Source organism: Serinus canaria, chromosome 1, assembly GCF_022539315.1.
Source record: "Serinus canaria isolate serCan28SL12 chromosome 1, serCan2020, whole genome shotgun sequence".
In the NCBI taxonomy this organism is placed as follows: Eukaryota; Metazoa; Chordata; class Aves; order Passeriformes; family Fringillidae; genus Serinus; species Serinus canaria.
The window spans coordinates 21,700,505-21,723,982 of NC_066313.1; the positions used below are offsets into that span (position 1 = coordinate 21,700,505).

At 40.6% G+C, this 23,478-nt stretch overlaps 1 protein-coding gene across 19 annotated transcripts in view; it reads right to left on the minus strand.

The window, feature by feature from the left end:
* Nucleotides 1-4,240: 4,240 nt before the first annotated feature.
* Nucleotides 4,241-23,478, minus strand: part of ZBTB20 (zinc finger and BTB domain containing 20) — a 475,279-nt gene continuing 456,041 nt past the window's right edge. For all 19 annotated transcript variants that reach the window (XM_050977301.1, XM_050977281.1, XM_050977297.1 and 16 more), the window contains 2 exons: nucleotides 10,849-12,456; nucleotides 4,241-5,750 (listed from right to left, as the gene is read on the minus strand). In XM_050977301.1, coding sequence (XP_050833258.1) covers nucleotides 5,332-5,750; nucleotides 10,849-12,456 — 2,027 coding nt within the window. In that variant the 3' untranslated portion in view covers nucleotides 4,241-5,331. The remainder of the gene's footprint in view (nucleotides 5,751-10,848; nucleotides 12,457-23,478) is intronic.

Below are 23,478 nucleotides of genomic sequence, written 5' to 3' on the forward strand. Positions count from 1 at the left end.
CATTAATCAAGTACCTCAAGGTCAACTGAACCCATTCAGTGGGGTTTGCAAGAAGTGAGGTGCTGATGGTATGTGGGTTATTACTCAGCTCTCCTTTGGATGAAAAAGAAATTCAAAGAAGAAAAACAAGCTCCACTTGGGCTCTTTGATCTTAGAGCAAAGGGAATTGACTTAGAAAGTCAATTAAAGGCCCCCTGTTACATTACTGGGAACTTGAGCTGTTTTTGAAGGTAACATCATGGGCTAGAAGTAGGCCTAGTAGAAGCATGATGGATGTTGAGAAAGTGTCCTCAGAGCAGTTCCTACAAAACACCTACACCTATTTCCCTTAAGAAAGACTATCAATATGGGTTTTCTGAGAGGAGGGACCAGACTGAAATATCATATTACAATTTACAGACTGGTTACTGTGCTGCTAGGTTCCCATTATTTAGGAGTCATTCCTGCCAGTACTTTGCAAGAGATCACTGTAGGAGAACCTTGCTAATGCACACAGACATGCTCAGAAGCTGTCCTCTCCTTGCTAATCAGCAGACACTGAGCTTGTGGTCCTGCATTCCTTGTGGATTCAGCTTCCCAGAGAGAGGCAGACCTCAATGGAATAGGCAAGATAAATTATTTTGGTTCTCTTTTTTGTGATTTCATATAATACAAGAATAAGGGTGTTTTAATGAACAACAAAATAAATTTGAAAGGGAATAATTTCAACAATGTGGTAATTAACCAGAGGAAGTCACTTTCACAGGACATCATGGAGGCCACCTAAAAATGAATAAGCTAGATCTTTGAAGGACAATGAGAATTATCTACTACAATACATAATTTTTATATGGGATAAAAAAGGTAAAGCCATAAATTATTATGCCTTTAGGTTATAGGCAAAAACATGTTTTATTTGTATTTATATGTATTTTATATGTAGAGATAGCTAATGAGGATTATATAATAAATCTCCTCCCTTGGGCTTATTGCTTTGTAATAATCCAACACTGGTCTTTCATCTTCATTCAAATAATCTCTAACTTGCCACATGGCAGAGATGCAGTATTGAGTGAGATGGACCACAGGGGAGATCTGCTCTAGCCAGTCCTACACTTCCAATTCACTTCACCAGCCTCAGCAGCAGTCTGAGAAGGCACTTCTCGTTCACTCTAAGGCTTCCTTTATTGCACTTATGCCTTGGAGAGAGGCCTTGACTTGTAAGCTTGAATTTATGTTCTATTTAATGGCCTTTTGCATTACCAAAGCAATATAAGGAGCTTTAGCAAAAGTGAGAATCAAGCTCAAGGAATGCAGGATATTGCATGCTTCAACAAAAGGATGTGTGCTACAGTCTGCATTTTCTCATCTGTATAATTTCATCGGGTGTTTTGACGGAAGCCTTTCAAGCATACTGAGATAGATTCGCTCAAACATTGTCAGCAGCTGTTTCCAGATCATGGTGATTGCTATTCTTTTTGCAAAGGCATATTGTAGCAATATATGAAGCTTGAATATACCTGTAACATTTAGATATTATAGCTGTTTCCAAGTAAAAAATAAGTATTTCAAAGATGGGAGGAAGAACTGCCAAAGAGAATCTAACACTTTAAAAGATAAACAGGACTATGTTTGAGCGTCTAAATTAAGAATGACCTGACAAGCACTTTAAGCTACATTTGCAGTCATGCTGCAAGTTGCTCCATGCTTTACAAGATCAAGTCTGGAAGTCCAACAAAATCAGTTTATATTACGGGCAGTCATTTGTGAAGACCCAGGCCTAAATTCTTTGACAAGTGTTTTAGAATTCAATCTAGTATGCCTTTGCTTTACTTTAAGAACTGTGTTTATTTTTTTTAATTAGCATCATTCATTCATTCATTCATTCATTCATTCATTCATTCATTCATTCATTCACAACTTATCTTTAATTCAGTTCAAATTTATTAGCCCTTATAAAAATTGACATTTCAAAGATAATGCTTTGATTTAGGGAAGGATGAAAACTGAAGGATTAAACTTTGGATAGTATTAGATTTTGGTGGACATAGATCCTGATTCTTATTTCCTGTTTACTGGCATATCTCTTCTGGTATCAGAAGTATATATCAGAATATGCTACATCTTGACTACAGTTCACCAGGTTTACTATGGCAAATTAAACAGCTTTTCCCCAGACCTCAGGTGACAAATGATCAGCTACATATTCGTAAGCTGGGTAAAATTCTTCACTAGTTCCTCATATGGGAGAATATTCTTTGATACCAAAGATCTCAGAAAAAACCCTTCCTTTCCCCAAAGAAAAACCTTCAATCCTTTTGTCTAGGTTCACCTTCCTCATTTTCTTCTGCACTCTAGTCTCCAGAACTTTTATTTTCTGTATAAATTTATTGTGTCTAAATGGCAGATATCAGTTCTCCCTCTGTGTCTTGGGCTGTGTCTTTTCACATCTTGATTTACATGCCAGCATTGCTTTTATCAGTATGGTTATTTGAACAATATTTGTTAATGAACTTGTGCTCCTTCTCTAGCCCCTTGGACTACCCAAACAAGCTGGCAACAAAGAAAGACATTACCATATAAAAGACTCAACTGCTCTGGCACTCACCTCAAGGACTCTCTATGCTGCATATTGCAGCCAAGAATCTGGGCTTCAGCACTTAGGATCTGCTGAACAGTACCTTGCTGGGCACAGAAAGATTCTGAGACTAAACCACCTGTCAGGTTTTCTCCCCCAAATAAATGGTAATGAAACAGGCACAGAACATATGGATGAAGTTACCTGTACTGAATCACAGACATCTGATAGAGAAGCCACAGGTGTAAAGAACATGCAAAATTGTATATGGAGATCTACCAAGTCAATACTAAGAAAGTTGTCCAGCATAAAAGAATGTCTCATGTGAAATGCTCAGTGTTCACAAGCAAAAAGTTTTGTAAACTTAAGAAAGCTTAATTTAAATATAGACACATTAAAAGCTAAACTAGCAATTTTTCTTTTTTTTCTTTTTGCATATTTTTCTTAGGTGCTTTTTCTCTTCCTAAAATATGAAGTCCAGAGTGCAGTTGGTGTAAGTCCTCATATGGATTTCAAGCAAGACAAAGATAGTGTCAAACACTGATCTGAACTAAGGACTCACGTACTTTGGGAGTTGGCTTTGGGGGAAAAAGTCTTACACAGATACATAGAAGACAACTAGGGAGAACACCAGTCCAAACACAATAAAACAAAATACAAAACACCAACATATATATGCAGATCAGGAACCAATCTTTCACACTGATCCTACATTCCTTTCATAGTTTTGTCTATGCAGAGAATGTGGGATGTGGCCCTTCAGTCAGACGTTTTGCAAATGAAGGGAAGATTATTTGCAATGGTAACATTTTAAGTTGTTTTGGCATCAGCACAAATTTTCGGGGGCAGGATCCGATTCCCACACAAATATGGAAACTCTCTAGCGAGCAAGGCAGGGATGAGAGAACAATACAGCAGATTAATTCTTGTCCAGTGACCAAAAAGAAGGGAAATCCTAGTTATCACACACTTCAAAACTTTCATTACTTTTTCAAAGAAGAAAGACTACAGTTTATATCATCCCCAAAAACAAGGGAACATTGCTAGAAAAATCTCTTTCTCGAAAGGAAATGTCCTTCAGCAGAAATAAATTCTGAGATGGAACCAAAAAAGAAACAACAGAAGCTTGGTAAGAGCCAAAAAGAGAACCAAGTAGTTGAAAAAAACAAAGTAGCAGTTCAAATGATACTGCAGGATGCACAAACACTAGTAGATAATCTCACAGATGACTTCACAGAGCCCCTCATCGACCCAGGTAATTCTTGATTCCATTAGAAAACAGAGAGAAGAATACTAGAAAAGAAAATTAAGAAAACATCCTTCCACTTTTTTAAAATAAAAATCAAAATCATCTCCCCTCCCCCCCTCTATCTGGAAGCAGGTTAGCTAACCTTAACAGTCTCAATTTAAAATAAAATATATATTTTTATATATATTCATATATATAATAAAAGAGAAGATATTAGTGGCAGTGTATGCAAAACCAAAAAGAAAACAAAGAAAAATTACTTTTAACAATCTCACTTTTTTTGTTTTTTTACACAAATACTGTTGTAAATATATTAAAAAAATCAGCATTCTATCTGGTAAACGTCACTTTTGCCCCTCTATAAAATTTTGAATTAAAAAAGTCCCAACAACTTTTTTTTTTTTTAATTATTATTCCCCTCCCCTCCCACCCTCTATTCCTCTTTCTTCCACAAGAATAAATCCTGATGCAACTTTGTTTTTTTGCAAAGATTGTGGGAACTAACCCTTCTCTTGTACCTAGATCCATAGGTTGTAACCTCCGATATCTTTGATTTTCCTCTGTGTTTCTCTTTGCCTTCTGTGAAAGTCCCTCTTGATTGTGCTGAGGCCCTGTGCTCAGCGAAGACACTGAATAAATTACAAAAAAGCCACCGTTGCTCATTGTCTGAATCTTCTTGGTTTCTGCTATAAGGTGGTGGTGGTGGTACGAGAAAAGCAGCGGGGAGGGTGCGCCGGACAGCGAGGGATGGAGAAGAATCCAGGGGAGGAACTTCTGATTCTTTTTCCTCACCCTGCAGGGACTCCACACTATCCAAGCCACACTGCCTCGCATTCCCCTCAGCCCTTTTTGTGTGTTTGTGGATGTGTGTGTGTGTGTGTGTGTGAGAAAGCAGACACATGGTGGAAACCAGCAGGGCCCTGTTTCCTCCGATTGCTGCTCAACCAGAAGCAAAATATTCCACAGTTCTAACTGGATACTGTGAAGTCCAAAAGCGGTCAGCAATGTGAATCATGTCCATTGAAACACTGCAAGCGGTGTACTTATAACGACAGTAGGCCTTGTAGATTTGTAATATATTTTGTTTTGTTTCTTTATTTGTAGTGCTCTTCACAAGTGAGAAAAAAGATTTTTTTTTACTATTTTTATCTGGTTTTTTAAATTTTTTTTGTGGGGTTTTTTTTTTTTTTTTGTTTGCTTTTTGTAGTAAAGAAGGGTTGTATTTAGAGGCCAGTAGCTAGAGATCCAACCAGTGGAGCTCATGAAGCACTACCTGGCCTTAAGGCCACCATCCAAGGGAGGTTGGGAAAATTATTATTCACCCAGCCTCCGGAAATGTAATGTACCAGCAGGCAAAAAACAGTTCTTCATGTAGTACAAAAAACAACAAAACAAAATGAACCCAAAAAAAGGAGGAAAATAAAGGTAAAAATGAAACAAAAATAATTTCTTGAATTCTAGTGCCATAGCTTTTTTTGTTGTTTCTATTTTTGTTGTTCATAACAAAGAGAGAGAGAGATTCTACTTATCCGTCTGACACATGCATCCTCATGTGGTCGTTGAAATGCTCGATTTGGTCAAACTTAGCTGGGCAGACAGAGCAGACGTACGTGGTCCCCTCCGTGCAGGCCACCACGCCGGCAGGGACAGCTCTAGCGCCGGTGCCGGTGGCTCCAGGCGTGCCATTGGTGGCACTGTGCAGAGCCACATGCCTCTCCAGCAGGGTCTTGTGGGAGAACTTCTTCTTGCAGATGTAGCACTCGTAGGACTTCTCCCCGCGGTGGAGACGCATGTGCACATTAAGGGAGCTCTTCTGGGTGAAGCGCTTGTTGCAGATACTGCACTGGTAGGCCCTCACGCCAGTGTGTGTCACCATGTGTTTGATTAGGTAATCCTTTAAAGAGAAGGAGCGCCAACAGATGCTGCATTGGTGTGGTTTCTCACCTGCCCATTACCAATGAGAGAGAGAGACAGAGAGACAGACAAAAAAAAAAAAAAAAAAAAAAAAATCGTAATATTAAACCAATTTGGTAGAACTCTTTGCAATAAACTAATGGTAAGTCTCATGGGGGTTTTTGGAGAGGTGCTCTGGCTAACAAAGAGTAAGCCAGGTAAGCAGTATGTTTTGACAGACAACATTTTTGCCACCAAAGGTTTCAAAATGCTTTACAAAGGGGCTGTAGGAATTCACAATCCACATACAGTAAAAAGGAACTCAGGTGATTTCTTCAAGTTCACACAGCAGGTAGACACTGACAAAGACAGGACTAGAGTTAAAAGGTCTTGGTGTCTGTACCCAGTTTCAGTAGCACAGCCTCCCTTGTCTGTGCTCCTGTTTTGCTCCTCATGCTCATTTCTAGATGGAAGGTCTAGGAAGGTCTCACCCATGCTACTTCACCTTCCAGTGCTTTCGTTTCCTTACTGGCATGCAATAAAAACAGGGACGAATCAGTGATTACCAGACAGATGACCTGGGCCAGACTCATTTTGGTCAAATTGCTTTCAATTTCTCAGGAGAGAAGAGACAGAGATTGTCAGAGGAATCCAACACTTTCTAAGAGGTTTACATTTGTTGCTCCATTTTCTGGTCAAATGTCATAGCTGAAGCATGTACGAGGAGTACTGGAAAAGGGAACCTCAAGACACAGAATTGCCTAGGCCAGCCAGCACTATGCAAAGGACAACCTAACAGATAAACTTCCAGTGTAAGACACAGGAAACGTGAATGATTTGACTGCCAGCTAAATCAAACACCTTATGAGGTAAACTAGGGAGATAAAACATGTATGTAATGTTCCATATTGGCTTGTGTTCCCAGGACTGTTGTAAAACTTATTATGGAAACTTGTATAATTGAACTTTGATCATGTTCAGATAAACCAGCGACTACAAAGATAAACTGGGAAAAATACTTAGCTGAGCACATATACTGTTTTTTTCAGACTACTCTTAAATCTTCCTCATGCTCAGAGTTCTGAAAGATAAGGCATGGTCTCATGTTTCATGGTATCAAACAATGTTATCGTGATATGCTGCTGCACTGGTAATGTAGCCAACGACCAGCACCCTGAATGCCTCATCAAAAGCTATTTTTTAATTTGCTTTCTGAATCACTTGCAGTATATTTCATGTGTGGAATTCATCATCCCCAAAGCTGTCAGGGATAGAGATGGTACTATAGCTCTGTTAGAATCAAAATGATCCTCTGTTTCACTGATAGAGAAAACTATTTTTCTGTGGTTATTCTTCAATTTCCCCTCTTTTTTTCTCCACAGACATCCTGCTTCCTTCTTTTTACAGTCTGTTTAGAACTGTTTTAAATCCTGACGAGTCAATCTCCAGGGACCAAGACATGCCTGTGGAAATATACAGTTCACTCATTGTATAGTGAGATTACCATATGCTACTTATACTCATTTTAAGAGGAGATAATTAAAATTGATTAGATGTGAAAGACCTACTTTTTCATTTCTCCCAAGTCTCTGTTTCTTTTTATTTCATGGTTTGCATGTATGATGGTGACATCCATGAATGAAATCCACTTGCTGCTCTTCCTTGCACTCATGAGGATATTGTACCTACTTGGTGAAAGACATTTGCTCAAAACACTAAGTCCTTACTTTCTGATGGCTTTGCCACAAACAGTACTGTGCTGTGTGCAAACAGGCCAATATGCATGACACGTGATGTGGAAAATGATAGTGTGTCAGTTAGAATAACGTCTGATTAACTTACAAGAGGCAGATTGTATTTAGGGAGCTCATTTTTGCCTTGGGCAATATATGTCCCAGAGTTTGTAGTAAGTTAGTCTCCTCCACTCTAGACCCTGTTAAGATTATGCTATAAAAACACCTTAATTTTTGCCTGCTTATGTTTCTAAGATACACTGGGTTGTGGCTCTTTAATCTCAGCTTCAAAGCCTTCCTGGGATTTCTCCTTTCCAAAGAACTGCAAAACTTTAGTTTTTCTTTTTGTATGCAAATTTTTTGCTTCCTAAGTGAGCATTGTAGATTCTTAATTCCTGTGATTCTTCATTTTCAAGTCAGAGAAAACTTTGCCCAGTGAATTAAAACATGCATGTTCTTCCTTTTGTTTTTTATTTTGTATTTGGCTGGTATTAGACTGCAATATGGGATGATTAGAGTCATAGAATCAGAGCATATTCTGAGTTGGAAGGGGGAAGAAGCAATGTCAGCACCTGGCCATGGCTTCCTTTTCTAGCCCCTGTGCTCCTGGTGATATAGGCTCTGCAGCTCTCTGAACCCTAACCATAATGGATACTTGGTGCTGACACTGAGGTCATGGAATCATAGAATCCTGAGTTGGAAGGGACTCCCAACAATCATCAAATTCCACCTCCTGGTCCTGTACTGCACCACCCCAAGAATCACACCATGAGCCCGAGACCATTGTCCAAGAGCTTCTCAAACTCTGCCAGGTTTGGTGCTGTGGGAACCTGTTCTGGTGCCCACCAACCTGAACCAAAAGGTGAAGAACCTTTTCCTAATATCTAATCTAAACCTACCTTGAGACAGGTTCATGCCATTCTCTTGTGTCCTATCACTGGACAAGAGAGAAGAGGTCAGTTCCTGCCCCTGCACTTCTGCTCATGAGGAAGCTGTAGGTCACAATGAGGTTTTCCCTCAATATCCTCCAGGCTGAACTAGCCAAGTAACCTCAGCCACTCCTGAAATGACTTGCCCTCATCCCAATCACCATCCTGTCACCAAATACAAAGGTGTAGAGGCAGCAATGTTGGTGCTCTGCTGTGATCCCCTTGGCATGTCTTTTGCAGCCTTTAACCCAGTATTAATCACAGGGTGATATGTGGGAAAGGCAATGGTGCCTTATAAAGTGCAGACACTGCATACACTCTAGCACTTTATTTCCACAATATTGTGGGATATATTAAAGTGGGTCTACATGGAACATGGAAAAAAAAAAAAACAATCTCTAATATGTTTGCACCCCTATGAAAGAAGAAAAGGATGTTGGTTTCTGTTGCATGGAAAGCTAATCAGACTGTAGTTTTTGAAAGCATAAAAACATACAAAGATATAGAGGCCTTTAAGTTATTTAATTCAGGTTTATGATTAGGCTCTTCCATGACTTCTCTTGTGAGCTCTCCAAACAGAAAGATTAATTCAAACATTTGCATCTCCCAAACCTCTCATTTTTTATGTGGATCTTTCCTAGGGCCACTTTGCCTGGTTTCTTTCAACAGGCCTAAGGAAAAGTCACCCTGACAGTGGGAACAGGTGTCTCCCCTCTATTTTTATAATGATCCTGTCCAGCACTAGACAAGGTAGCAGACAGACTTTCTCTGGGGCTGCACATCTAATGATTATTTTCAGGAGGGTTTTTTGAAGCCTAGCTCTCTGTGAGTTAAGGTGAAATTATTCTCCCAGGAGCCAGTTAGCTCCTAAATGAATTTTGAAATTATTTATCTACCCAAATCTTTTCTTGCCACCACAGTTCATTTTTTAGGGCATTCTCAGACCCACACAAATAAAATATTAATTCATGATTCAAGATGCCTATCAATTTCCTTGGTTGGTAATACTTGTAGTAGCTAAGAATGTTTTAGATCAGGTCTTCCAGTATTATTCTTTATCTGACTCCAAAATTGAAGTGCAGTGGTAGGGGAAATAAAGTACCTGACCTCAGCGAAGTTATTTGTAAAACAGTTTTTTTAGCTTTTAGAACAAGGATGAAAGCAGATATATTTGACTGTGTTCTGAAGGGGATATTTTTCCGAATACCAACACTATCTATGTAGCATTTTAGATCTTCATCCACAACATAGAGATGGAGAACATAACAGACACAAAGGTAATCTTGGGATTCAGGACTCTTGATCCTTGCAATTATACATTTAGTACCAGTCCTGAGAAGTTGATCTTTTTGTATATGTACATGTCTGCTGTAGAGGCCTAGAGGAGTTTTTAATTTAAGTGATAAATACAGGTAAATTGAAGTTAAAAGTTTACATATACACATGGCATTGAAGTCTATTGCATCCAACAGAGAGGCATGTTGGGCAATGTTTCCAGATTCTCCTCCATGTATCACAAACCCAACATTTATTTTAAGATCTGATGTTAACAAAGCCACTGCTTGGTGAAAGAAATATTTACTCTTTCCCTAAACTAGAATGTCTCTCCAACAGCAGGAAGAGCCAAGGGCTAAAGCAAGCAACACACTCCTGAACCCATGACAACAACTCCACATAAAATACATATCCTTGCTTTGAAGTCTCATAACTTGGCAAGGCTAGAGAAGGCAGTTTTGGCTCAGTGGCAAAAATGGTTACCTATGTTATCTCAACAGACTATAAACTGTGTACTAAAGCAGCTGCAGTTTTAAACAGAAAGATGCTGATATTGTGTTCCATTGTGCTCCACATACACTCTTTAAATATTTTTTCATTGAACCCTATGTTTCTGTACTCACAGCTAGTGATGCCTCTGACTTACCAAGAGACATAGGATTACAACAATTAGCCTCAGTGAAGTACAGAAAGACTTTCTGACAAAACCCCAGATTTAATTTCTTATAGTAGCATGTGAGATCTAGAAAATCTGTAGCAGTGTGTGTTACATCCAGGCCTGGACCTACTGCTGCAGCTCCACCAGTAATGAACTTGCCCTAACCTCACCACTACTTGAGCTTAATCGTCCCCATATCTGTAAAACGTACAGGGGGATGCCCTTTCTTAGTAGATATAGTTTTTCTTATGACCTATTAGTTTCCTCTTTTCCACTTAATGTTGCCTGGTCAGCTTGCAGGGTACAATGAATGCTCACCATTTCCTTGGATGGATGCAAGACGCATTTTACTCCAAGAGAAATGAACTTGTTTCTGCACTGTGCACAGTTAGGCCCCTATTTAGGATCTGTATTTTTCTGCAGGGACACCAGCTCCCTGGATAAGCCCTCCTGTTTATCCTGGGGGGCTGGCAGGCTGGCAAACAAAATCTAAGTCCATGGTTGTGAAGGGCTTTCTGTGGCTCCACATGCAAGCCAAAGGGAAGCACTCTTACCTGTGTGTACAAACATGTGCTTGACGTAGTTCTGTTTGGCGGTGAAAGTCTTGTTACAGAGAGTGCACTCGTAAGGCTTTTTTTCGCCTTGCCCACCCGCTGTGCTGTGGCCCGCAGACGGGGCCAAGGGCTGTGGGGCTGGCAGCTGGGCAGTAAAGGTTGACAGGCCGGGCTGGGACACTGTCACAAACTGTGTCTGTTGGCCAGCTAAAGGCTGGGGCAGGCTGAAGAGAAAAGGCTTAGGGCCACTGCCAGCAGACTGCGTGGTGAAAAGGGCAGGCAAGTAGGTGTTTCCAGCTGTGCCAATGACCTGAGTGTTGCTGGTCAGAGTCAGTGGCATCCTCAGACTGCTGGTGAGGGTTTCTGTCTGGCGTAAGTAGATCTGTGTAGTTGGCAATGGTTGGGCAACAGATGTGTTGACAGAAGGCTGCAAAGCCCCCTTTTCGGTGCTGTTATTGACTGTGAGCACTTTGCTGTCCATTTCAACGTCATTGCTTCTCTCTGGTGAGGAAGAGTTGGCATCTACATGTTGCTGCTGCTGCTGCGGCTGAGCACCATCAGCAGGGACATCATTTTGATCTGCTTGAGTAGGTTCTTGCTGCCCATCCCGGCCCAGACCAGCCATAAACTGCTGCTCTATGGAATCAGGCTCAGTGCCAATGGAGGAACTGACACCCGAGTCAAAACTCTCCCCTTTGGGCTCACTCTCAGTGCCTTCTGCTTGGTCAGTGTCCTCAGTGCATTCCTCAGACTCATTGCGCTCAAGGATCTGCACCCTCTGTTGGCCGTAGTAGTCATAGTCATCCTCCATCTCCTGTTTAATATGGATGTTGCCCATCAGGGTTTGGATTCGGACAGGGCGGGGCTGCTTCCGGCAGTGTGTGGTCTCTGGAGTGGTGGAGAGGTACCGCTCCATCTGCTGTGACCGTTCATGAATCCGGGTAATCCAGCTGGGGTCTTCTATATGATGGTCCCTGGGGAGTCCCAGGGCTGTCTCATGGTGGCTGACCACAGCTCCACTGTAAAAGGAGCGCTCCCCACTGCCATTTTGCATGGAACAGGCATAGAGGGCTGAATAGATCCTGTCCACACTGTGCTGTGAATGGCTCTGCAGGTAGCCAGACTCTGTGTCAGTGCTCTGCCCCGAGGTGCCTGATTCAGGTGTTCCCCTGGGTGTCTCTTGGCCAGAATCCTGAATCACTGGGTAGACATCTCCCACATTTTGTGAGACAATCCTTGTGCACTCATCAATCACAGTCTTGATCTGCAAGATGCTGGCGGCTGTGAGGATTTGGAGGGCCTCTGACTGGGAGACCCGCAGCACCCCGCTGTACATGAAGTCAATGAGCTTTTGCACAGACTGGACTGACACCACTGAGGGAATCTCGATGTCACTGTAGCCTAGCAGCAGCTTGTCCTGGAAGAAGGGGCTGCCAGCCGCCAGCACGCAGCGGTGGGCGCGCAGCATGCTCCCGTGGATGCGGACCGTCACGTCACAGAAGTGGCCACGGTTGCGCTGCTCGTTGAGGGTCTCGAGCACAGAATTGCTGAAATTGTGAAGGTTGATGCTATGAATGCGCTCTGTCATCCCCTTGCAACTGATGTTACCTGGAGCAAAGCAGGTGACAAAAGCAAACAAAAAAAAGAACAGAATGAGTCTTGTCCTCTGCAGGGCCACAGTGAGAGCTCTGGCAAAGGTAACTTCCCACTGTGTAAACAAAACTGATTGCACTGGAAAAACCACAGACACAGAGGCATTGGTAAGAACACATCATTTTGTAAAGCTATAAGTAAACTTCCCTACTCATTTCCAGAAGCTCAAGTCCTGAATCTTTGGACAAAACCAAATGAAGACAGGTGTAGCTGGACCTGAATTCCAATCACACTCCTGAGTCTTGGACTTCCTATCAGTTTATCTGGCTTTAAAAATCTTAGAGCCAGCCAATTGTAAACAATGAGCACATGGATTAAAACTGGATTTTAAGCTCTGGATTGGATTTATGCCAGAAGAGATCAGAATCTGTAATGACTCTAAGTTGTTAATGCAAAGAGTATATATGAAAATATGATTTCAATCTAGATTGGTATTTTAAGGAATTTAGATCATGTGTTTCACACTACAGTTACTTGTAAAAAAAAAACCTGGCAGTCACGTTGTAAAATCCAAATCTGGTTCAAGATTTAGTCAGTAAATGTTCCTAAAATCCTACGCAGAGTTTTGTCTGGGGTTGAGGTTTAGAACATTTGCTACCCAATAGTGACAAACAGTTCTCTGAAAGAAACCAAAGGAAGAAGTTAACATGAGATGTCCCCTTCATTTTTAGCATATCCCAAGTTCTGACTTGCACCAGACCGCCATCATATAAAAACAAATGTTCTCCTGCTGTTATTTACTTGACAAAAACTGGAAAATTACAGACATTTACTCCAAGAAAGATTTTGTCTTAGTTTGGCTGAATAAATCTAAATAGAGAACAGTTTAGAAAAGCATCTAACCAATTTGGATACAGAGCTAACATAATCTTCAAAATTTACAAATTACTAAAAAGAAATTTCTCAATCTCCCAAGCCACTGTTCCCTATCTTCATCTTGCTTGCTTTGGTTTCAATGCTTTCCCATTTCCTTTCCTGTTCTTTACCAAATTTTCATCTATTTGTATTTTGACAGACAGAAACTATGGTTTCACCTTTTAATTATAAAGAATCAATTGTCCCTTGAATGGTAAACAAATAAAAGACTATTAATAATTCTTTTAAGCATTTGTATTACATGCAGCACCTTGGTTTCTAGAAAATTAGACAAAGTAATGCTAAATCACCACTGGTATTACAGGCATTTTGTCTTGCATATTCCTACCGAAGATCTAACCACTCTTGCCACAATAACTTGGTAATGTGTGAGCATCCAAAAACAGAAGTTGGTAAGTGTGAGTAAATTAAACTAGCTTATTGTCACTGTCTAACAAATGTACAGAGCAAATAAATAGCACTGGAAGCAGCTGATAGGCATACACAGGCCTTTTAGCCCAGCAACGTCTCTTTGCTCCACCTGAAGGAATGCATTACATCTCATCCACAGGCAGTGGAACACTACTCCCTGTAATTTGCAGGCAAATGCAGCATCCTCCCTGCTCTGCCATTTTCATCCATTTATTCACTACCAACATCTCAAGAACCCTCTCTTCTGGTGGTTCCAAGAGAAACCACCAGGGACACAAGTGGTTATTTTAATTCTCTGAAGTAGCTGATGATTAAAGGGAAGCACAAAGGTCAGGAACTCACAAAGAGGCCAAGCTGTCTGAAGAAGTCTCATGTTAACAGGTGTAAGCCAACCTGTACCAGAAGGTTACTAATCTCCATGTGTGATTAGCATGCTGAGGGGATGCTCACATAGAAGAAGCAAGGAGCAAATCACTAACACTATGATGGAGGTTGTGAAATACAATCTGTCTTGTTCATAAGCTTAGCCAGGAAACCTGAACTTCTTTCTCTAATGAGACTGACCATAGGACTAGAAAAACATCTTAGAAACTCTGAGACTTTCCTTCAAGGGCATTGCAACTATTATTACACATAATAATGTAGAGAAGAGATGTATTTCCTCCTCCTTCCTGATAGAGTAATTCTCTAGAGGCCTCTAGGGCAGTTCCAGATGCTTCCCTGTCAAACAGGTCAGATCATACAAGAATCCAAAATGTATTTACACACAAAGTCAGAATCTTTGGCAAAAACTTCGTAGATGTGGGGCAACAGAAGGGTGGAAAATTATTGATAAATAGGTGACACCTCTCTTCAAGACTTCCTACAGGCCATAGCAAGTGACTGTACAGCTACCCATTTATCTCTATCTATCTTTGAGTAGTACCAGTGACTACCTGGTTTGCTCCTAGGACTCACTTTCACAGTAAGACATCTCTGTGTTCAGGTCTGTCAAAGGAGGTATTTGATAATAAGAAGAAATATGCAGCAGTCTAATCCAATAACCCAAAAATCCTACCTTGAATATGCACAATGTGGAATATTCTACACATACCAGAGATGCTACTGACAGGTCACTTGATTTGAGAAAAGAAACCTACTTTGTTACTATGCTCCTCGGCAGATAAAATTAATTTTGTGAGCAGAACTCTGAAAAATGCATCCTTAGTGTTATAGATGGATAATGAGATGCTTGGCTCTCACAATTAAGGGATAACTATTGTGTGAATATTAAGAAAAGCTTTAGTGATGGATAGTTATGTTGTTGTAGTTTAGAGGTCCTCTAGTCTCCCCATAGTTCTGTTCCCCCCACCCATACTGTTACCACCAGACAGCCAGGGCTGTCGTGCACATGCATCCCCTGCATGGGGCAGTGGGGAATGGAAAAGCTTAGGGCTTAGGGGGTGAGGCATGGCAACACCTGACCTCCAATCAAGTTACAAGAAAGCAGTCTCCACCAATAAATGGCAAAGAAGAGCTGACTGACAGACTTTGGGAGGGGCCAGAGCTGGCTGATGCAACCCCCCCAGCCGTATAAAGACAGAGCATCCATCTTGAAGCTAGCCACGTGGTATCCACGAGGGCAGTTCTCAGTGCTGTGAATTTTTTCCTTATATAGTCCTTTTGTTGTATTTTTGTCAAGGTTTAATGAACCTTTTTCAATTTTCAAAGTGAGCAGTTGATTTTCACACTTAGGACAACTCCTTTCCAGAAAGGTGTGACGTGCATCATGAGAGTGAATGACTTCCTGGGAATGGGAATTCTGCCATTTGCCCACAAATCATGTACAGAAAGGAGGAAGGGAAAGGTTTATCTATAAGTTTCAACAGCCTTTCTCAGGTCCTGGTTGTGGGAATCAAGAGTTGCGTCACCACAGTGTATTTGGTCCTGTCATAGTTTAACATGGGAGGAATTTAGGGAAATCCTTGGCAAACTTAACGAAAACAGGCTGTTGAAATTGATCCTGGCTACAAAAAAGTGATTTGTATACATTTGTAAGAGTGATGTGAATAGCTCTCCTATAGGAACTGATCTAGGATGCTCCTTGTGGTGTAGGAGCTGTTCTGAAAGCTGACTGAGCCCCTTCATAAATGGCAATATTTTTTACTGCTATTAGAGTTTGCCCTTAAAAGATCCTCTTGTTGGAATTTATACCACTTCTTCAGCTGAGAAGCAACTGAAATGTACTCCTTGAGGATAAAAGAAGGGTGGTTGGAAGAGATACATAATAAATGGTAAAAAAAAGCTAATACAGATTTTGAGGATGATTTTTCTCGGCCACCTTCCTTGACATTCAACACTGTAAACCATATCTATCCGAAGTCCAGGCAAACAAATAATTTGCATAAGTGTCAGAACCACTACTACACAAGCCACATTGGTATAAAGAGCAGTTTTAACAAATTCCAGGAATTTGCTTGTAGTAAAACCTGCTGTTCAAGGTAGACCCTTTCCCTCTTTGCACGAAGCAGGGTCCAGATCCAAGTTTTGTGGTTGACCCCTACTTCATGCTGTTCTAAGCTGAATGTCCAAAGGTGATGTTGCCCACAAAACACGGACTTGCCTATGCAGGTTTGATTCTAAATAATGCCACATTCTGACAAAGACTCCTGGAGCCTTGGACAAGCCAGAAAGTGTGTCAGCTCCTCACAAGGCCCAGCTGTACACACACACACCCACCTACTCGTCACTGCACAGAATACCCAGCTCAGGAAAAAGACTCCTGTCTAGGGCTCTCCTCAGGCCTGCCACTCTTTAAAACTCGAGACAGTGGGAAACTTTCTGTGAAATTCAAGTGGTCTTTGTTAAGTACTCCCTTTTTTTGTCCAGTAAACATGATGTAGAGATCAATGGACTTATTCTGAGAAACTCCGGTAAAATGGTTTTGTCCCCTTTCTGTGAAGCAAGTTCTGATTGGAGGGGTATTCACAAACCATATAGGAAAGAATGGGTGTGAAAATGCAAAGGCCATTCTTACCCAGATGGGCAATGAATAGGCATTTGCCAGTTAAAAAAAAAAAAAAAAGGCAGAAGAAAAAGAAAGAAAAAAAAAGCCCAGACAACTGCACAGATTATGCACATTTGAAATCCTCCTGGGATACAATTTGAAGCTGGCATGGTATAAAGGTGAAACATATTACTGTGCAACTTTGAAAAAAGCTTAATTTGCCCGTATGCAAATGTACCGATTAAACTGTCAGGCTATTCACAGAAACATGCATGGAATTCATCCTCAACTAGTAAGAAGGAGCAAAACGTGGATGGGAAAGGAAAAAACTTTTGTCGTGTAATACATGACTGGATGCTTAGATCCCTGAATCTCATCCACCCCTCCTGCTGACTTTTATGCTATGGGCATTCAAAATAAAGAGGTTTTACCATGACAATAACAATGACAAGCTCTCCAAGTACAGTACCAAAGGGGAAGGCAATAGCAGAAGGAAACAGCAGGCAGTGGACTCCTGGAAGATGCTATAGAAAACTGGATGTGCAGCAGTGAGGTACATCAAGCATGGCTTGAGGCAGTTTTCTATTTGCCAGTTACTATACACAGACCTACAGGAAGATAGGTGATCATCAAAATGGTGACATTTTTTTTTTTCGTCAAAACAAAAAAAAAAAATTACCCCCAGAAAACACATCAGGTAGCAGAACCAAAAAGATGAACAGAATATTGAACACTGCAGGCCATACACAAATGGCTATGTTGAGCATTTGAAAATGCGTTTTGCAAGGTTTTTTTCTCTACAGCCACTAGATGTCCCTTTCTGCAAAGCCAATTGCTGAAAGTCTTCATGCTCAGAACTGAGGGATATCAGAGCATTTGATTTTCTCTAGTGTCTTTTAAAATCACGGTATCTCAAAGCTCGTTACACAGTAATGACTACCATTTCTAGAAATACAGTAGTGATGAACCCATTACAATTACTGCAACTCAGCAGTAGCTCAGCACCTCAGCACAGCATTCACCTGAAGCAAAACTGCCTAGGATGCTGGAATCCAAGCTTTTTTGGAAACTTACTGTGTGCTCATTCACAGGAATGACTAGCAGAGTGAAACCCAAAGGCTGTATCTTGCTTTCATACTTATGGGGAATAGAGAATAATTATTCTATAACCTTGAGAACTGGTGGGCTTTCTGAGACAGATATAGATTTAGTTTTTGCCTCAATCTTCTGCAAGAGAATTTAGAGAATTGTCTGGCAAACATCTCATTGATGTCTCACTTAAAAAAGATGAACTAGCTTGGTATTTTGCCTGGTTTGTCTTTCTGATAATGTTACCAAGCCTTGCATTGAGAAGAAAGAACACTTTGAGAGATGGTGGAAAGTTGGAGACATTGTATCTCATACAGAATATGGTCTCTTTATATTTTTATTATCAAAATGACAAGTGTTTTCCTACGTGGGAGAACACCCTGGGCTAGGACAAAGATGTAGAAGTTAGGCTTGGTAGGTGGCCTTCCTACTTCTGGAACTGCTTTTCTGTGCATCAGTTATCCAGCCATTAGTTCCTGGGAGCAAAACAAACCTAATAATCTGCTGCTTGAGACAAGCAGTATCATCTAGTCCTTACTCTCTTCCTCTACCATGTGTGGTTTTGGAAATCTTTAATTCTTGGTTTTCACACCAACTGTTGGATGGCCTCATGTTTGTAACAAATGGATGCATTATGTTCTTCAGACAGTCATCTAGTCTGTTTTTCCTCATGTGGGAATAATTTACCTACACTTTCTCTTCAGAAAGTTGTCTACCATGTTTGCAAAAACAACACTGTGGATTTCCCCACCCTCCTCAGACAGACAGTCTATTATCTTTCTAGCAAGAGAGATTTCTTAGTATTTAAATTTGAAACTGATCACTCAGCCCTTTCCCCTAACAGACAGGGAGAGCTATTTACAGCACTCCCTTATATACTGGAAGGTGCCTCACTTTTCTTCTTTAGACCTGTCTTTTCTAGAAAGTACAAACTCAGGTCTCCAAGTCATCCTCATTGGTTATAGGTACTCTCCTCCTTCCTATCTTCTTCCATCTTCTTTCACTTAAAATGCAGCCCAAACACAGATAAAGTATTCTAGCTGAAGGAGGTGAATGAAGGAGTTGCCTATATATCATTGTCTATGATACCCTTTAAAGACCTTACAGAATAAATAACCCCAAGCAAACAAAGCCCTGTTATCAAAACAGATCTTCCTTAAGAAAGATGTATGTGAGTAAAGAATCCTTATGTTGGAATGAAGATCTCAACTCTTTCATGAACACAACAGTTCATTCAAAATTCACCATGTCCATCACAATGTGTATAGCCCCACAATTTCTATAGGAAGTTCTCATTTCCATACATTAGTGTCTCATACTCCAAACTTTGCACTGCAACAACTGTGGGTTTTTCTCACCTTCAATGATCTGATTAATCCCAATTGATAAAGCTTTATTTTCTGTTGTTATCAAGTTAGTCACTATAAAACTGGATTAATGGAGCAAAAATTCCTATCTAGTGTTTCCATACACCACTTTAGTCCTGTATCAGCTTCCAACTCTTTGAGACCAATTTAGTGGAGTAACATTTCTTCCACTCAAAGAAGTGACCAGAATTCAAATACTGAAAACCTGGCAAGGTGAGACTTCTCAGTGCATCTCAAAGATGGGCAGAGAGTAATTCAGCCACACCTGTTCAGACTGATTCTTCTGAATATTTGGCTTCATTCTAAACAGGGGCCTGCAAGAGGAGAAACTTTTATGGAGTTTCAGGAACACAGAAGAACATTTGTATCCTCAGCAGGAGATCTGACCAGGAGTAGCCCTTGCTTTCTGCTGCTTTAAAGGTTTGCTGGAGTTTTCACCCAATCATCTGCTTGAACATCTTGAAAATCAGTATCTCCTTCTATAATATCTATCCAAAACAAACACCAGATGACACTACACAAATTGCCCTAACCCTACCAGATTGTTGTTAGAATCAAAATATGTAGCAGTCTACATTTAACAGGAAGTACTGTATTTTTACCAGCACAACATCTATTAATGTGTCAGTAATACACTCTATGGAAAAAAAAAATGCTGCGTTCTGAAAGCTGTCAAACTTCTCTAAATTTTGTAGCTAATAACTACATTTGTTTGAAAGACAGAAATATGTGCACACACAAACACAACCTTATTTTCCAAGGAGAAAACACACCAAGGAGATGGCAATAAGAGTTTGCCTAAACTTTTTTCAGGAGACTTTTCCTGCAGACTAGAAAATGCTCAGCACATTTCCTATACGTGATTTATTTAGTTAATTGCCCTGTCCTTTTTAGCATTTACTTTTTAGCATTTACCCATTTTACATAAAACTGAAGACTAAACCATGGGTGTTCTGTACATAAATTGGCTTCTATACCCAGTGGATATAAATCCCCAGTGTCAAGCACAAAAGCTTCTATTTCAGCCTCTATGCCTGGCGGGGGGTGGGGCCGGCAGAGAGCCACCTTCCTGTGCTTTGCTTGACACACCTCAGGAGGTGTCCATTGGCTCTAATACTGCTTGCTCTGAAAACCACAGGTGGCAACGTCTGTGCTTCAGTTTGCTCTACACCTAGAACAGGGACAGCATCATGCACCCAATCTTGCAGGACTGCCTGCCTCAAGGAATTGTTTTGCATCCTTGGATAAAGAATACTACAGAAATATCAAGAATTAATTCCACAAGTTTCTTCAAATTTTATTCTCCAGGCTTACAAAAAACGTAGTTTTCTTCTCCAAGTACTCTAGTGCTTAAATTCTTCCATTCCTCTTTATGGTCAGCATCCTACTTAAAACTGTAAAATAACAGGTAAAAACTGGCTCCAATTCATAGCAGTGCAGTGACCAAAGTCAGTGTTACAGCACATTCAGCTATTTTTAAGTTAGGGAAGTATTACATTTTGAGCCAGGATATTTACTTTCCCACTTCTAATCCAATTTGTATACTTGCTATTCTACAAATTCCAAAGACACTTTGAAGAGTGCATAGGCAAAAGCCATTTTTTATTCCCAGGCACATATTTGGGGCCCAGTTGAATATACCTCCACACTAAACAGTGGCACACATATACACACACACTCTCATTATCATCTCAGTTCCTCTCTCAGACCTTGTCTGCAGACTATGTACAGTCATGCCACTGTATCTCCATAGCACAGAAACTAACTCCATTGATGGGGGATACTTCTGTGGGTATCTACACCACCTCCAAGCAACATGTATAACATTCCAGAAGAAGCCTGGAGCTATCACTACGGCTGCATTAACAGGGATTTCAACAGGATGTGGCCAAATCACTTCAAGGGTGTTAATTCCTCTGCCCCAATCAGTTGTAATCTATTTATGCTAGTGAAATACAAGTTTGCCAAATAGCATTTTAATGCACTTCTTTAAAATGTAGAGGGAGCAAACCTCTCAACTGCCCTCTTAAAATAAGAAACGGAGAAAACAACATTTCCACATGATGGCACTATTTCCTAGGAAGAAAAATGATGCTGTGCCCATCCCTTCTTCAGCAGGGAACACTTTCATGTTCTGCATGAAATCTGTTTCAACTACACTCTCTTGTTCCCAGAGAGCTCATGCATGATCCTGCCAAGCCCCAGCATGGTCCAACTGTTTTAACTGGCTGTAAGTGTAAGGCAGTTTGGCTCTTTAAAAATCTAGGTGTATCTATTGCTCGTTTTCCTTCCCAGTTCCAGGTGCTGTTACTTGGAGTGCATGTTTCACTGGTGGACCCACAGCAAAAGAGTCACTGAGCAGGGAGAGGGGGAGATGGCCCAGGAATGCTGGTGAGAGCACTCCTTACTCAAGAAAGATTAGGGGGATGCTTCTTGGAAAAAAATAATTATTTGGAAAACATAGATAAACAAGGTGATTTGTTTTGCTATTCTATGGTCCTGATTAAATATGACTTTAGTCCTTAAGAATACCTCCACCTGCTTTACAGGCTTTTGTTTAAATCTTACTAGTGTATTTCAGACTGAATCCCCATAAGGAAACTGGATAAGGATTGGTCTTGATTGTCTTGCTGTGGGAGACTGTAAAACTTTTATCCTCTCTCAGAAACCTTGTTTAGGGAAGAGAAGGGGCAGGGGTTGGAGGTCGGAGCTGTGTCTGGGGATGAATTAAAAGGCTAATAGGTGCAAATATATTAAAACATGCCTCCAAAAGAGACATCTGCTATTCCCTAAACTGTTCCATGTTCGCCCAGCGGTGTTAGATGTTTCCCCAGGTAGCAAGACAAGGAGGAAAAGCTTATCAACCTGTGGTTAAATACAGTAAGCCTAAGAGCTTGTGGGCTTTGGTTAAAAGAAAAATATAGATTAAAATCTCTTAAGATAATTACCTGTTTGGAAGGTTTCCATTCAAGCTAGAATCCTGTACAGGGAGTGTTTGTAGCAGTCTGTTAGGGAGAGGGTACAGTTATGGTTGTGTTTTGTGGGAGAGCCTGTGGAAGAGCTTATTTCCTCCATGATACATTGAAAGGCATCTCTCTGGAAAGAGATTTTGTTCTGGTCACAGAACTATGGTTGATGAGAGAAACAAGGGATGGATGAAAAATTGTAAATGCCAATCCTCAGGGCTGAGAAAAGTTTCTTATCTTGGCCAGTGCCTCTGTCTCAGCCCTGAGTAGAGGAAAGCTACCACATGAAAATGCTAGATCTTACTTGGTTATTTTTTCCATTTGTCTTTTTTTTTGTACTAGGGAAAAGGTAATTATTAACTCGTACAACTGGGTGCTTTTTAACTAGTACAGCTGGGTGAATATTTCAACTTGGAAATATCGTGAGACACATATTCATAATGTTTTGGACTGTGGTTTCTTTATTTTGAGTTTATGGGAAGAGTGGTCAGGCCTGCTTATAATTCAGATTTAAATATCAGTGGGAAACAGAACACACTCATGTCTACAATACTGAAGGCCACAGGAAATGTTTCTGTCCTAAATGAGACCTCTGCAATCTCTGGGACCAGACTTATTTCCAAAACCACCTACTTAGCTTTGATAGGAATAGAAATATATGGCAGAACACTTTAAACAAATAAATCAAGGCAATAAGCAACATTCCTGGATGGCTAGATACCATCAGATGGAACTCTAGTATTAAATGCACATTGTCAGTTCCAATGCTTCCCCCTACTCCCTGGGGAAAAGGCCCTGGAATTTCATGTATATGCAAGCATTCAGACACAAACAGGTGATCCTACTGCAGTGCATGGGAGTTATTTCTCAGGTCTGTCTTAGGCACATTCTACCCTCTACTCATCCAAAACCACTAGAGACAGCATCTGGGAGTTTTACTTTTGAATGCAGGGAATATGCCCTGTTTTGAAATGTAGCATAGGATCAAAGCACAAGGTATTCTTGTTAAAATTGACATGGTTGCTCAAACAGGCATGAAACTACGAGAAGTCCCTTTCTCTGTTTTTATTTCCTGTATCATACCCCTTTTCACACAAAAATTGCTACTTTGTGGGTTTCCTCCTCTATCTGTGTAACATCAATAAATTACATGTTATCACTCCTATCATCTAGTTATAAAGAGCCTTTCAAGATTTTTAATAGATGCACAATATTGCTACACTTACATTTTCACTGGTTAAAAATGTAAAAATAGCTGCTGTGAGATTACTCTTAATTTATA